We start from the raw sequence: 13,401 nt of genomic DNA on the forward strand, positions 1-13,401 counted from the left end.
AGTCAGACAACAAATAAGGAAACAAATTAAACAACTCCAAACAAAGTCTTCATATTTATTGAGAGGCTGCCTTTCCCTGCCCATGTTCTTCCCACGGCAGCAACCGACTCAGAATCTTCAACACTCTCCACGCTACCAAGCTGTCTTGCTCCACCATCAGGATCCTCATGATTAACACCAGCATCAGGTACATCCAAACCATCAAAGGAACACTGTCTAGTCCTGCCAATTTTAACCAAGAAATCTTCACTTACTTCCTCTTCTTGTTCCACACCATACCACTCTCCCACATCACATTGCCCCAAACCTCTGCCCTCAGCAACTCTCCCAACATTCCACACTTTACCACCTTGTGTAATGATACTGTTAGTGAACACTCTGATGACTTTGATTGCTCTACGATATCTTGAGGGCACCCTTAGCAATTACACCAGAGTTGAGAACCCTCCCCCAATTGCCTACAGAAAACATAGGATTTGTTTGCTCTCTACCTTAAATCATACCCATCCCTTAACCTTCCTCTGTTACTTATTTCCTCTTCTGCTTACTTCATCTAAATCACAATTCTTGAGACACCTTTAATGTTTCTTTTTGAACCACAATTGACAAAATTTAGAAACTGGGTCTCTGCCCTTTAGCAGTTTAAATAGACTGACTTCAGTAACAGTATGGGGTGTAATATGATACACCCACAGCTTCTCACTCAATAAATTTTTCCACTCACATCCAAACTTCCGTGCTTTCAAAACATAATCATTCAGAGCATGATTACATCTCTCAACCAAACTATTCTCATGTGGTTCATACACAGCAGTAGTAACTTGATGTATACTGCATTGTTTTAGAAAAACATCCACCTCTCATGACTTAAGTTGAACCCCAGTATCGGTGACCATTACTCAAGGACACCCTTCTCTGACAAAAATGTCCTTGAAAAATTCAATGATTGCATGAGTAGTACCCTGTGCAACAAATGTCACCTCTGGCCACCTGCGATGATACCAAAGCATAATGTGCTAATCATCCCTGTCCACCCAAAATATTCTCTAATGGGTCTTTTCATTGAGGACATTCCAGGATGTTCTTTGTTACCCTCTTTGAACAGTAGATCTCCCTACTTCCAATTCACCAGACTCCTTCCAAAATGGCAATGTGTCTGAGGTAATCTCCCCTTCTTAGGCCAACCACCTATCAAACATCTTTTTACTGCTCACCACAAAACATCCTTAGTACAGCTCTCCATCCACTTCTCCTCTGTGATCTCTTCAAAAGTTTCAGAAACAACATATTTTATAGTAGCAATCATGTCCAACTATTTCACTTCTTCATCATTAACATTCAACTGTCATGGCAACCTCAATAAACAATCCACCACCACATTGAAGTTACTTCACACAAATTCAGCTTTGAAACAGTACTCTTGCAATATTGAGACCAACCTTGCAATATGTGCGGTGGCATCTCACCCACCTTTCATTAACAGGATATTTATAATGAGCTTGTGATCTATTCTTAGAATGAATTAACTACCCCACACATAGTTACAGAAATATTCTAGAGTCCAAACACATGCCAACATCAATAACATGCCATCTTAATAACAGCATATCTTCTTTCAGTTTAGTTAGGAGTTCTTGATGCAAATGCCCCATTCCCCATTACTCCTTACCACACTTTTGTGACAAAACCCCACCAATGCCATAAAAACTAGCATCCACCGTCATAATACATTCATTATTGATACAGAAAGATTTCAATGTAGGTGCCTGCACAATATAATTCTTGATGCTATGAAAAGCCTATTCTTGTCTGGTTCACCATACAAATTCAGCATTTTTCCTAGTTAGTTCTCTTAAAGATTCCGTTTTGGTTGCAAAATCCTTGATGAACTTTCTATAATATTCACACAATCCAGTGAAAGAAAGAAGTTGTTGCTTATTAGCCGATGCTGGCGCTTTAACTATGGCATCTACTATGGATTGTTTAGGAACTACTCCATCACCCGACAATGAGTATCGTAAATAATTAACAGAATCTCAAAAGCATTTGCATTTTGATCCCGTTAACATTAAGCCATGCTTTTATAATCTTTTACAGCTTTCAAGTATGTGTTCAGCATGTTCACTTTCATTTTTAGAAAAATGCGAATGTCATCAAGAAAACATGTTACAAAATTCTCCAGATCCTTAAAATTGTGAAACATTGCCCTCTGAAAAACAGAAGCCACTGGGGCCAGACCAAAAGGCATTCCCTTAAACTGATGTAGCCCCTACAGCATGAGAAAAGCAGTTAGATGTCTAGATGCATCCGTCAGCTCAACTTGATGGTATGCCAACCTCAGATCCAATGTGGAAAACATTTTTGCACCGTCTAACATACACACACACTTGTTGATGATGTTGGGCAAAGGGTGGCAATCAACAATCATATTGGTATTCAACACCCTCAAATCCACATATAATCTCAATATTTGGTCTGCCTTACATGCTAAAACTACGAGTCAAACCTATTTAGAAGATTCAATCTCTTCTATTATGTAATCCTTCACCAACTCATTAATCATGTTCTTCAATTCTTGTCTTACATTAATGGGTAACCCATCTTAATTTCTGCTTCACTGGCACATTCCCTTCCTTGAGCTTGATCTTATGGGGACAATAAGTCAATTTAGCCTACGTTTCATTACACACATTGGGAAATTGCTCAAACACACCATACTCCTTGCCCTGATCAGTTAAAAGCAAAACAGGTTCCTTACTCCTGGGTTTCAAAATTATTCCTAACTTCCACTGACCCCTCCATCATAACACATTTACTCCCTTCTCAGTAACCTATAACATGACATGGTCACTCCTTCCTTTCAATACAATCACAATACAATCACATAACACTCATGACCAATAATATCAATAACTGAGAGGTCAAAACTTTCACCGACTATATCAAGAGGTTGTAATTTCCCCAAACCTTGAATATTCTGAAATTTCTCCACAAAATACTCCATAGTGACAATGGTCCAGGGTGAACAGGAATCGGCCATAAGTTCTAATTCAATTTACAAAATATAGACTGTACATTTAGGTTGTCTTTTGATTATTTGGTCCTCCTCAACAAAATATCAAAATCTTTATAGAGAAAACAATACCTTTATTTCCTTCAACATTTTTCCCACACTCACATCCATATTTAGATTCCTTATTCTAAATAGCACATGAAATGTTCCTCTCTGTGAGGTTATTATTTTTACATCCTTACACATGTGGGCAAAATGACCCAAATCACCACAGTTCTTACAGTCCTTGCTCACTGTAGGGCAGCATGCAAATGAAGCAACATGGGTGTTACTTCCACACCTGTAACAAGTACTTGTCTTCTCTCTTTCCTTATTAAATGTAGAATTGCTAGGATAGAAATTACCCTCACTAAACACATATGAGCTACTCACACTACATCCTTCATTTACATATTTAAATTCACACAATTGTCCATGACTGTTGACATCCATTTTTCTGATAATAGCATAATGCAACTTAGGATCACCCATGACTAAAAACTGCTCCTGAATCTTTTTACTCTTGATATGAACAATTATTTGGTCTGTAATCATTGCATCCATCATTGGGCCAAAATTACATGTCATTGAGAGACCTATGGTGGAGTTAGAAGCTCGTCAAATGATTCTTCTTCCTTCTGTGCTCTGGTTTAAAAGTTGAATCTGTTCATCGTAATGCTTATAGTAGGGTTAAATCAATACTCTATCCTCAGCAATGCCTCCTCATGAACCTCAGAGTCTCCTTGACCCTCCAATGGTATAACTTGTGGCAACATTCTAAACACTGCTTGACCCTCAGAAACCAAACAATGTAATAGTATGCTATTTTTTTCTCTCTGCTTCCATTCTCTCCCAGTTGTTGGCTCTCATATAAATAGCAAATTCCTCCTTCCATCTTGTCCAAGAAATAGGAGCGTCTCCTTTTTTTTAATAAAAATTTGCCAGGAGATCAAACTGCATTGTGACTTAAAGTTTCAATAAAGATTCACAATAAAATGTATTGCTTAAAACATACCCTCCTGGAGTCCGTTAAGCACAGGGTCTTCACAAACTTCACATCTCTGAAGGCACAGATCTCAAATACATGCATTGACTGATCCAAATCAAATATATTAACCAATGAGAGCGTACTGTGCAACAACCAATGAGAGGGCCTTATGAATTCCTCAAGACTGTTGTATCCAATGAGCATCAATGTTTTGGATAACGTCCTGGCGTCCAACAGCGCTTCGCAAACACCCCCTAATAAACACTGACATAGCATAAGCTCAGTACACAGTAATCCATGGTGCGCATGAGCTAGTGCTGGAAAGAACATTATCAGGACACCAAAATCCTGAGGGCAGTAAGTGGCCTGTTAAAGTTATTAGAAATGTCCCAGTATCCAATACTCTTCCCAATATAGAGCACACTGATGCATGTTAAAGAATGCTGCGCTGGTCGCGCGATGCAGAAGGGTCAGATCTAGGCTAAATAAAATCCACACGAGATAGTACAGCTCTTGTACTACTGGAAATGGTAGTTACACCTCAAAACCTCATTGCCAATATTAAAGTACAAATAAACCATTATTTGATGAGAAAAGTCCTTGTTCATTGTAGCACAGCATACTTCGTCCAGACGTTGCGGAGCCTATAGAAAAAACTGTTTCAACTGTGTCCCACATTCCACAAATAGAACTGTGGAAACCATTTGCAAGTTAAACATAAACATAATCCTAAATCGCTAAAGCAAAATAAAACAAATGTAAACACAGCGCAACACTACTTATAGGTCATAGTAGGACTAGGACTAAGGGAGGTGTAACAGAGAGGCTTGGTGCAGCTTGCTGAACATGCTTATGTTTTCGATGTGCCTTTTTCAACATGTTCCTGCATCATATTTTACTGATTCATGTTTACCCAACCCTGCATTTGTGTACACAGTTTTCCAAACCAGAAGAAATCTGCAAGAGAATAAGTTACCAAAAGAGCAAGTTATTATACCACTAAGTACAGAGACCTCTTATAGCAGGATTGTTCACAGCTACCCCATTCTCTATTGTGATTTTCACCTACAGCAACCTAACCAGAACCAGTCTGTCAAAAACAGGATTATGAGAAAGAGAATGGAAGCTAAAATTAAAAGCTTCCAAAGGAACTGGGATCTGCTCCATCTTCTTTTTCAAGTGACCAGCCCTTCAATTAATCTCTGCCTCTTCCGTAAGGAGTAAAGGGGTTCCTCACATAACAAACACTGGGACAGCACTCATGAAGAGTTTGTAGGTAGATTACCCCCACGATGAAAGCCAAGAAGAAGGTGTTAAGACATTATCTTCCCAGATAACAATGGCATTATGTCTTGAGACACATAACTATCCTGAACGGGAATCCCTCAAGAAACCTTAATCTAATGAAGTGTCCCTTATTTGTGGTGAACCTGATTGCCTACAGGCTAATGGTGAGGGGGTCCTCACACTCAGGATCCTCCCCTGAGGATCTAAAGCTTAATCTCCCAGCCAAAGTGAAATAAATAATTCCCCAACCAAACCCATGGTTTCTCTGGTTCATTTAGAAGTGAAACACTTATTGATTGACTACTCGTGGTGCCTTAGAGTGAGGTTCATTTACTTTTTTGTCTCTCAAAAAGATGTCCCCACTTTGGGTGTTTTGTTACTGAGAAACAAAAATAATGCCAAGCAAGCGGCTAACAAATGACAGTCTACTGTGGCGGAAGCAGTTTCATCAGAAATGCTCAACTGTTATGCTAGATAAACCAATCTATGGGAGTCTGGTGTCAAAATGACCCTCCAACAATTAGATTAATTAAAAAAATGATCAGCGACAGCCAATGGCTCCTACCCAGACAATACCAACCCAGTTCAAGAAATCCAAAAGTACTTGAGAAAATTATGATGCCTGTCAATCCTGTCAATCGTCGAGACAATGACATTTCACTCCCATAGTCTAATACTTTAATTCACATTTCTCAGCATGTGAAAGAGTACAGACCTGGCGTTCGAAATCTCAGCAGTGACCCCTATTTTCTGTTAAAGGCACACAACTAAGCCACCCATAAAATCTTGCCATCCTCACTCTGAACCACTGACGTAAGCCCAGCCATGTTACTGAATGAAAAACATATCTGTTTATTGTTCCCCTTATTCCACTGTCAGTCCAGTTATATCAAGGGAGGTTGTGGTAGTTGGTACACTCCACCCATGGGAGACTGAGTCAATATTCTTTCTTGATGAGCTCTGCTACGTGTGCTATCCTAAACCACTGCTGCAATTGTTAGTGGGACAAGGGGTGGTATTTTCCATCCTGATTGCATGGTAGACCCATCCATTATGGATTAACACTTTCTCTGTTACGATGGGCCTCATTATGATGCTGATTGGACCGACCGCCCTCTTCACGAGCCATTGAGGAGCCTCCCCCCACCGTATTACAATGCAACTGCTGCTACAGCAGCAGTCGCAGTTACGGCAGAGGATATAGCCCCGATTATGTCACTGTAAATGTATACAAAACTCAAAGAAAACATGTGATATGTACACACATGCATAACATATGTGGGGCTATACTTTGTGCACCCCGTACCCCATTGTTAGAGTGTGGCAGAATGTGCACAGTCCAGTCAATGGGGATACATACTGCAGAAGGACTTACTTGGATTCTGGTGCCCACAGGATCGTTTTCATCAGGGATCAGCTTCAAGGTATAGGGGGGACCTGGTGTAAAGGATCTATGGTGGAGACTGCTGGAGAGAAGAGGATTGGGGTGAGTATGCACCCCAAATCCTTTGTTTCCGATGACTTGAGGCAGCTGGTCAGACCGTGACGGTTGGGTCATCGGAAACCCACATCGCAACCCGGACGGTGGTCAGAGATCCCTGTACAGCTCTGTGGATGCAGTTTGTCTCCAACCGCCATCTATGGGGGCAGAGAAAAGCTGTTGGATTCAGCAGTCTTTCAGCAGTCAGTCAGAGTACACGATGCATGCATCGGAATCTGGAGGTCGGACCGACTGCTTCTGAAGAGATCCTCAATGGTCCAACCGCCTCCAACAGGACTGCGGAAGCCGGTCCAACTGGCATCGTAATCAGCCCTGATACACTTAGATCCAGAGGGCAATGAAAGAGGGCCATGCAGAAAAGCCTGACGTCTTGCCATCTTGTTTCCTAAACATATCAGCATGCTTAGCCTCTCCAGAAGGCCACCAGCATTCAATCTCTCTCAAAGATCTTTAGTCTCTTACTTCAGCACATCGTATGGCTGAAATAATAGCATTCCAACCCACCAAGATCCATCTGCTTGACTCTCTTTAATCTCAATATGACCCCTATGAAACAGCCATACCTGCAAGGGTGCCTATGGCTACCCTTCACATAGGTCCTATGTCAGGATGGATAGGCCTTTATACTCCCCCTCTGAAAGGACTCTGTTCTGATATTCCCTGCCTGTGGCCAGTATTCTAGCCAACTTTGATATTCAACTTTTCCCTCACTGCACTTTCTATCTCAGGACGGTAACAGATGCAAAGAGAAATAGAGGGGTATGCCAGGGTTATTTTAGCCCCAAGGTGTTTGGGGGCTTCCTGGGTCTCTATTTAAAAACCTGAACAATCCAGACATTCGTCCTCCAGGGTAAAGTTGCTGTTCGGTACATGCATACTAGGGTTGAGGGCGTTGCGAGCTAAAGATCAAACGGGGACAACCACAGTGTTGAAGATGGTGGGGCTCTGTAGGGTGATAGAGGCTGTTTTTTCTGCAACTGCTTTTTCAGATTTCTGGTTGAGTGGTGGTCAGCTACCACCGGGTCACCACCTTTTATGCACTGGAAACCACTTTCTATTTATGGCGGACGCCACAATGAGCATGTTCCATGTTCTGGTGGGCTCCGTGTCCCAAGTACAAAACATTTGCATTTGGAGAGAGAAAGGAGAGTTATAAATTATAAATCAACTTAAGCCAAAAGAAAGTTAAGTGAGTGCTTACCCGCTAGTGTCCATGTTTTGCAGTCTCTGGTGAAGTGTATCTGTAAAGGACTTGATATTGGACTCAGGCATGGTCTTGCCTTCATGAATAGACTCCTTTATCTCATTAGGGACAAAATTACGTGGGGGCAGAAGAGGAGGAGACTTTATGGACTCTGTGGAAAAGAAGAGAGAACTGTATAAGAATCGTACTGGTTGAGCAGCTCACCACACTGTTTTCACTGGATAAGGACTAGTTACAGAAGTAGCAAAACCTTCATTTACTGGGTTCTATTTTCCTCTCTTCCCAAAGTAAATATTTAAATAAACAAGTCATTTCATTGATGCTACATTCTCGGGTTACATTCTAAGTCCACTGGAAATCCCCACCTCTTTTCAATGCATCACTGAAGTCATTCATGAAATGCATCTATGTATATATGGATCTACGTTTTATGCATAAGGAACTTACACAGATCATTCACAGATGTCCTTTGCTCAAGAGCTTTTCTTGGCAGCACAGTCAATCACCCACTAGTCAGCCATGCAGCCTTGAGTATTAAAAAAAATATTTCTGAATGTACATCAACAGGCTAAGCCTAACAATGTTCTTTACCAGTGATCTTACTTGGCCTTCAGAATGTGAGGCCTCAATAAATACACAATAAAGGTCAACGTCTTTGGGAAGTCAGGAATGGAGAAGATTAGTAGACAGTAGACTTGATCGTTTATTCATGATGCTCTGGGGAGTCTCAGGCTGGACACATTCACTGTCATATGCAGCATAAGAGCAGTGCTTGGATTGGCTGAGGAGCTTGGGTCAACGGGGGAGTGCTGGACCGGGCTCTGCTGGCAGAGGCAGAAGGGGCCCAGGCTCCACAACTGGCAGCGGTGGCAGCCGAGCCCCAGGCATGGCGGCTGACGGCTGTCGGCTGCGCATCTAGAACAGGCCAGGTGCCAGGGCTACTGCATGACGAGGCCAGGAAAGAGACATATTGCCTGGTAATTATTTTGATTTTATTGTGCAGCGTTCTGTCTCTCACTTGGGTTAGGGAGAGTCTTTAGAGTTAAAAAAAAAATACAATATGCCTGGTCGGCGTGGAGTCATTCAGACTGCTCCACTGCTTGACCGGTAGTGCAAACATTAGCTCAAATATTAATTTCATTTTTTATTATTATGCTGATTATGGCTAAGAAGAATTTGCCCTTGTGATAAAAGTATTTACTCACCTTAGTTCACATTGTTTCCACCAATCTGTAAAATCAGGCACAAAAACACACAGGTGCAAATGTTAATTGAACCAGTGTACTTTTTACCCGTTTTTTTTTACGAAAGGCTCTAAATTAGCTCATTGTATTCCTATTGTGTTCATAGGTTTAACCTTTTTTTTGCACACAATCTATTATTTTGCTTCTGAAATTCTACATATTTTTTCAGTTACCGGATTCCTTTCTCTCTTCTCCTCCTTTGCGCCGGGAATGGCCCTGCATTTATTTCCATGTAACAGATCCACTTGTGCATCTATGCCTTCCAGTGAGCCAGGTGCCTGACGTTTTTTGTTCAGTAATTGTGTTTTATTGTTGTTCTCAGCTGGCCTGAGCGCGTTATTTAATCTTCCCTCTGCTCACATCGAGGTCAATTTCTTCTCTTTTGCACATCTGAAAGTTGCTGAGTCTGGTGCGCGACACATATTGACCGTATTGATGGCGATGGGCGTGTTCGGATCATCACAGAGAAAGTGACCGCTGAGCCCTGTCAACAGAGACAGGAGGGGCTTGAGCTCTACCATAGGCCGTGGTGGCACCCTAGCCCCAAGCACAGCGGTTGTGCAACTATAACAGGCTCCTGAGGCTAGCATGCGCCATCACTATTGCACATGTTGACCATAACAATGGTGATAATGGTGATGGGTGTATTGGGAACTCTATGGAGAAAATCCAGGGTTGGCTCTGTCAGCAGAGACAGGAAGGACCTGAGCTCTACCACAGTTGGAAGCCACAGGGACCAACAAGATCAATTGCGGACAGACACAGCTAGGAGGATCGCGGCAGTGTGCAGCAAAGGAACATCTTGAGAATGAGTTGAATCTGTTATAAGACCAGGCACACAGGCATAAGCCCACACACAAACAAACACCACAGATTCCTTCCATGTTTTGCTATCATCAAACACAAGGACATCCCAGGTTTCCTCAGGCAATGTGACAGCCATGCACACTAATACCTGGTTGGATCCTAGACTACTAGATTACCAGGCTTTGTGAGTACTAAGTATGTCACCATTCAGGCTGAACCGAAGAAAAAGGTTTTTCCCTTCTGTGTGTAATTCATTTATATCTAACCTCCACTTATGTTAATATAACCCAGTCAGGATGCACCAAAGATGTATCTGGAGAGGTGTGGCTCACTGGTTAGAGGCGGCAGATCCGCAAGCAGAGAATCGGCCCGGACTCGATAATTCTCGCCTCGGTACCTACTCTAACCAGGAACACACTCGGCAACTCTGGGCATTAGCTTGCCTCATCTCCACAACGGCCCCCCACATTCGCCGGGGATGCCTGGTTTCACCTTGGAGATACCCTGGAGGTACCATCTCACAGGGATAGCCAGGACGGGTTCCCCAGCGGTCTACAGCGCCAGGACGCCTCAGGGCAGCAGTGCGCTTTACAAGACACATACATTTACATTAGTGAATAGAACTAATTATTGCTTTGTCTGCTTATTAAAACTTTTTGATATATTTTTATTGCAATCACCAAAATTCAAATACAATACCGTGACAATTTTTTATTAAAATTACACAATTAAGAAAACTCTGTATGCTACACCATCAAAAACCGTATGTGCAATGCATGCATCAAATAATCATTCATACATTAGCCATTAAATTCATTAACTTTCCAATGATCCTTCTTACAAAATATAATAACATACAATCCTTAATATTTTTGTTAAAAACCTTTTTACAAGAGTGATAACATTAAATTCTTAATCTTTACATTAAGAATTTTACTGTAAAACAGTATCTGTTGATGCGGCATTTCGGCGGTTCCTGCAGTTGATCCCCGTCTTCTTCAGGACAAACATGTATATAAAACTATTTTGACTCAAAACGATATATTCTTAATCTTTGTCCAATAAATCCCTCTCGGCAGGGGTCTGTTGGCTTGACACAATCACCTCCAATAATGTTAATATCTTGATATTGACACAATCACCTCCAATAATGTTAATATCTTGATATTCCCACGTAAGCGTAGGCTGGCAATCTTCCCAATTGTAATAATTTATTCATCATGGTTTCTTTGAGTGAACTCGTACGGGTATGTTTTCACTGAAAAGTTTTTTAATATAACAAATCGCAAGACAATATTGTTATGTCTATTTATTCACAGGATATTCATTTTGAAATCAGATAACGATCTAGCTGAATCTTTCCAATCAGCTTTTTTCTGTGAGGTAGTTTTTCTCGCAGATATATAGAGACGTTTTTTGAACTTGGATTACATTAATGATGCCTAAAGCCATTCATTTTGTGACCCCAGATTAAATTGTTGAACTTTATGATTCAAGAGCCCGGGGCTATGAGAACAGGGTTTATTGGAGTTGAACCCCCCTCCCCAAACCACCCTTATGACATTCAGGCTCGCTCATTACGTACGCTTGCTATAATGCACTCATCCAGAACTTTCATGACTCTCCACCTTCAAATGTCACCAGCCGCCACTGGTACTGGTAATAGAAGATAAAACCAGTGAAATGGGGAGAAAGATAAAAAGCACAGAACAAATTTAAAGCAAGCAAGAGCCTTTCAATATGGCGTACAGGTAGAGACAGGAGGCAGGCACCTCCTGAAAAACAGCACACTAGTGCCTACAAGGAAATCAAAGAAGGAGTGTCAAACATTCATGCAGTGCTGTGCAAACGCGCTGTGAGGATTTATCTGTAGCCCACCATCCAGGGGGAGTGTCGGGTGTGGTAGGTTGGCATGAAAACAGGTGGGGGAAATTGAAAACAAGCAGAGGTAGAGCAACCCCTTTATACTAACAGGCTCCCCTGTGGCATATAGTACTGGTACTGGTAACAGAAGATAAACTAAAACAATGGAGGGAAAGATACAAATCATAGAACAAATTTAAAACAGGCAAGATCCTTTCAATATGGTGCAAAGCTAGCAACGGGAGCCAGGCACCTTCTAAAAAACAGCATGCTAGGGCCTGCAAGGAAATCAGAGGAGTGTCAAACCTTCATGGGATCATTATTGGGGTAGATCTATATGAAGATAACAAACCCTTATCATTTGCTGCACTCCAAGGAAAGTACACACTATCCAACTTGGATTTTAAACTGCGCCCTCTAAGTAATACCTCTCTTTTCTCTTCCCTCAAACATCTCCAATCAGGAGGACATGTAGCTCCCAGATCAGTAAACTAATTTGTAAAGTTTCTGATCAGTCCAACTCCACCTTGCCTAATAATTGGTCCACTTACTTCGCTGATAAAGGTAAATTACCACCCTCAGATGCATTATAGGGTAAAATAGTTTTTCAACTAAAGGACACTGACGTTTCTTGGTTCTGCGGAACAGAGCTTGGTGACCCAGAACACGTTCTTCTTATGTATTCTGCTTACCTCTTATTGGAGCGAAATCTCTGCCCAATTGGGCAAAATGTTTCACACACCTATCTCATTGGACTCGCCAACTATCGTCCTTGGCCCATACGTGTCAACAGCAAAATTTTGACTCTCAGATCTGGACCTTGCTCTCCTTGACCTTCTCATCACTACTGTACCTAAAGTTATTGTCTTAGAATGGAAACATTACAGGAATGTCTCTTATTACCACACCTGGTGGGCATGGATTGCATATCTTAGAAGCACACACATAGCCCAGTCGCACTCTGTATGTAACCGCTTTATTTCAAAGCGCATATGTAAAACTTTGGATTCCTTTATAAATTAAACTAGGCAGGTGATTTCTAGTCTCTCCCTGCCCCTCGGATCCAGTCTTCGAGATGGATGCAAGCCTGGGCCCGTGGCCCTCTTGTCTAGACACTTGGCTTCCCTTGTACCTCATTTTCCAATGCTATCCTCTTTTGTTTCCTACTTTGGTCTTTCTTCCTTATTCTCTTTCCTCTCTTCTTTCCCTCACCTAACCCAACTCTCCTTTTTCTAGCCCTGGAGTATTCTTTTTTTTACCTCTAATCAAGGTGAGTGCTTGAAGATTGATTGATTAGCTTATCTAGTGAAATAAAACCTGCACTTGTTACTTTCTTGTACCTGGCCATGAAGTCCTACGGTACCTTAGTAAGTCCGACTGAAATTCATGTTGTGCATCTACTATTGTTTTATGTCCATCTTGTTCAATTGCTAACAATGCAAATGCTTTGTATAC

At 41.6% G+C, this 13,401-nt stretch overlaps 1 protein-coding gene across 4 annotated transcripts in view; it reads right to left on the minus strand.

The window, feature by feature from the left end:
- The window catches only part of INPP5D (inositol polyphosphate-5-phosphatase D), a 660,212-nt gene that overhangs the window by 390,340 nt on the left and 256,471 nt on the right, over positions 1-13,401 (minus strand). For all 4 annotated transcript variants that reach the window (XM_085634688.1, XM_085634689.1, XM_085634687.1 and 1 more), the window contains exon 4: positions 8,030-8,183. In XM_085634688.1, the coding sequence (XP_085490814.1) occupies positions 8,030-8,183 (154 nt within the window). The remainder of the gene's footprint in view (positions 1-8,029; positions 8,184-13,401) is intronic.

Source organism: Triturus cristatus, chromosome 11 (assembly GCF_964204655.1).
Source record: "Triturus cristatus chromosome 11, aTriCri1.1, whole genome shotgun sequence".
In the NCBI taxonomy this organism is placed as follows: Eukaryota; Metazoa; Chordata; class Amphibia; order Caudata; family Salamandridae; genus Triturus; species Triturus cristatus.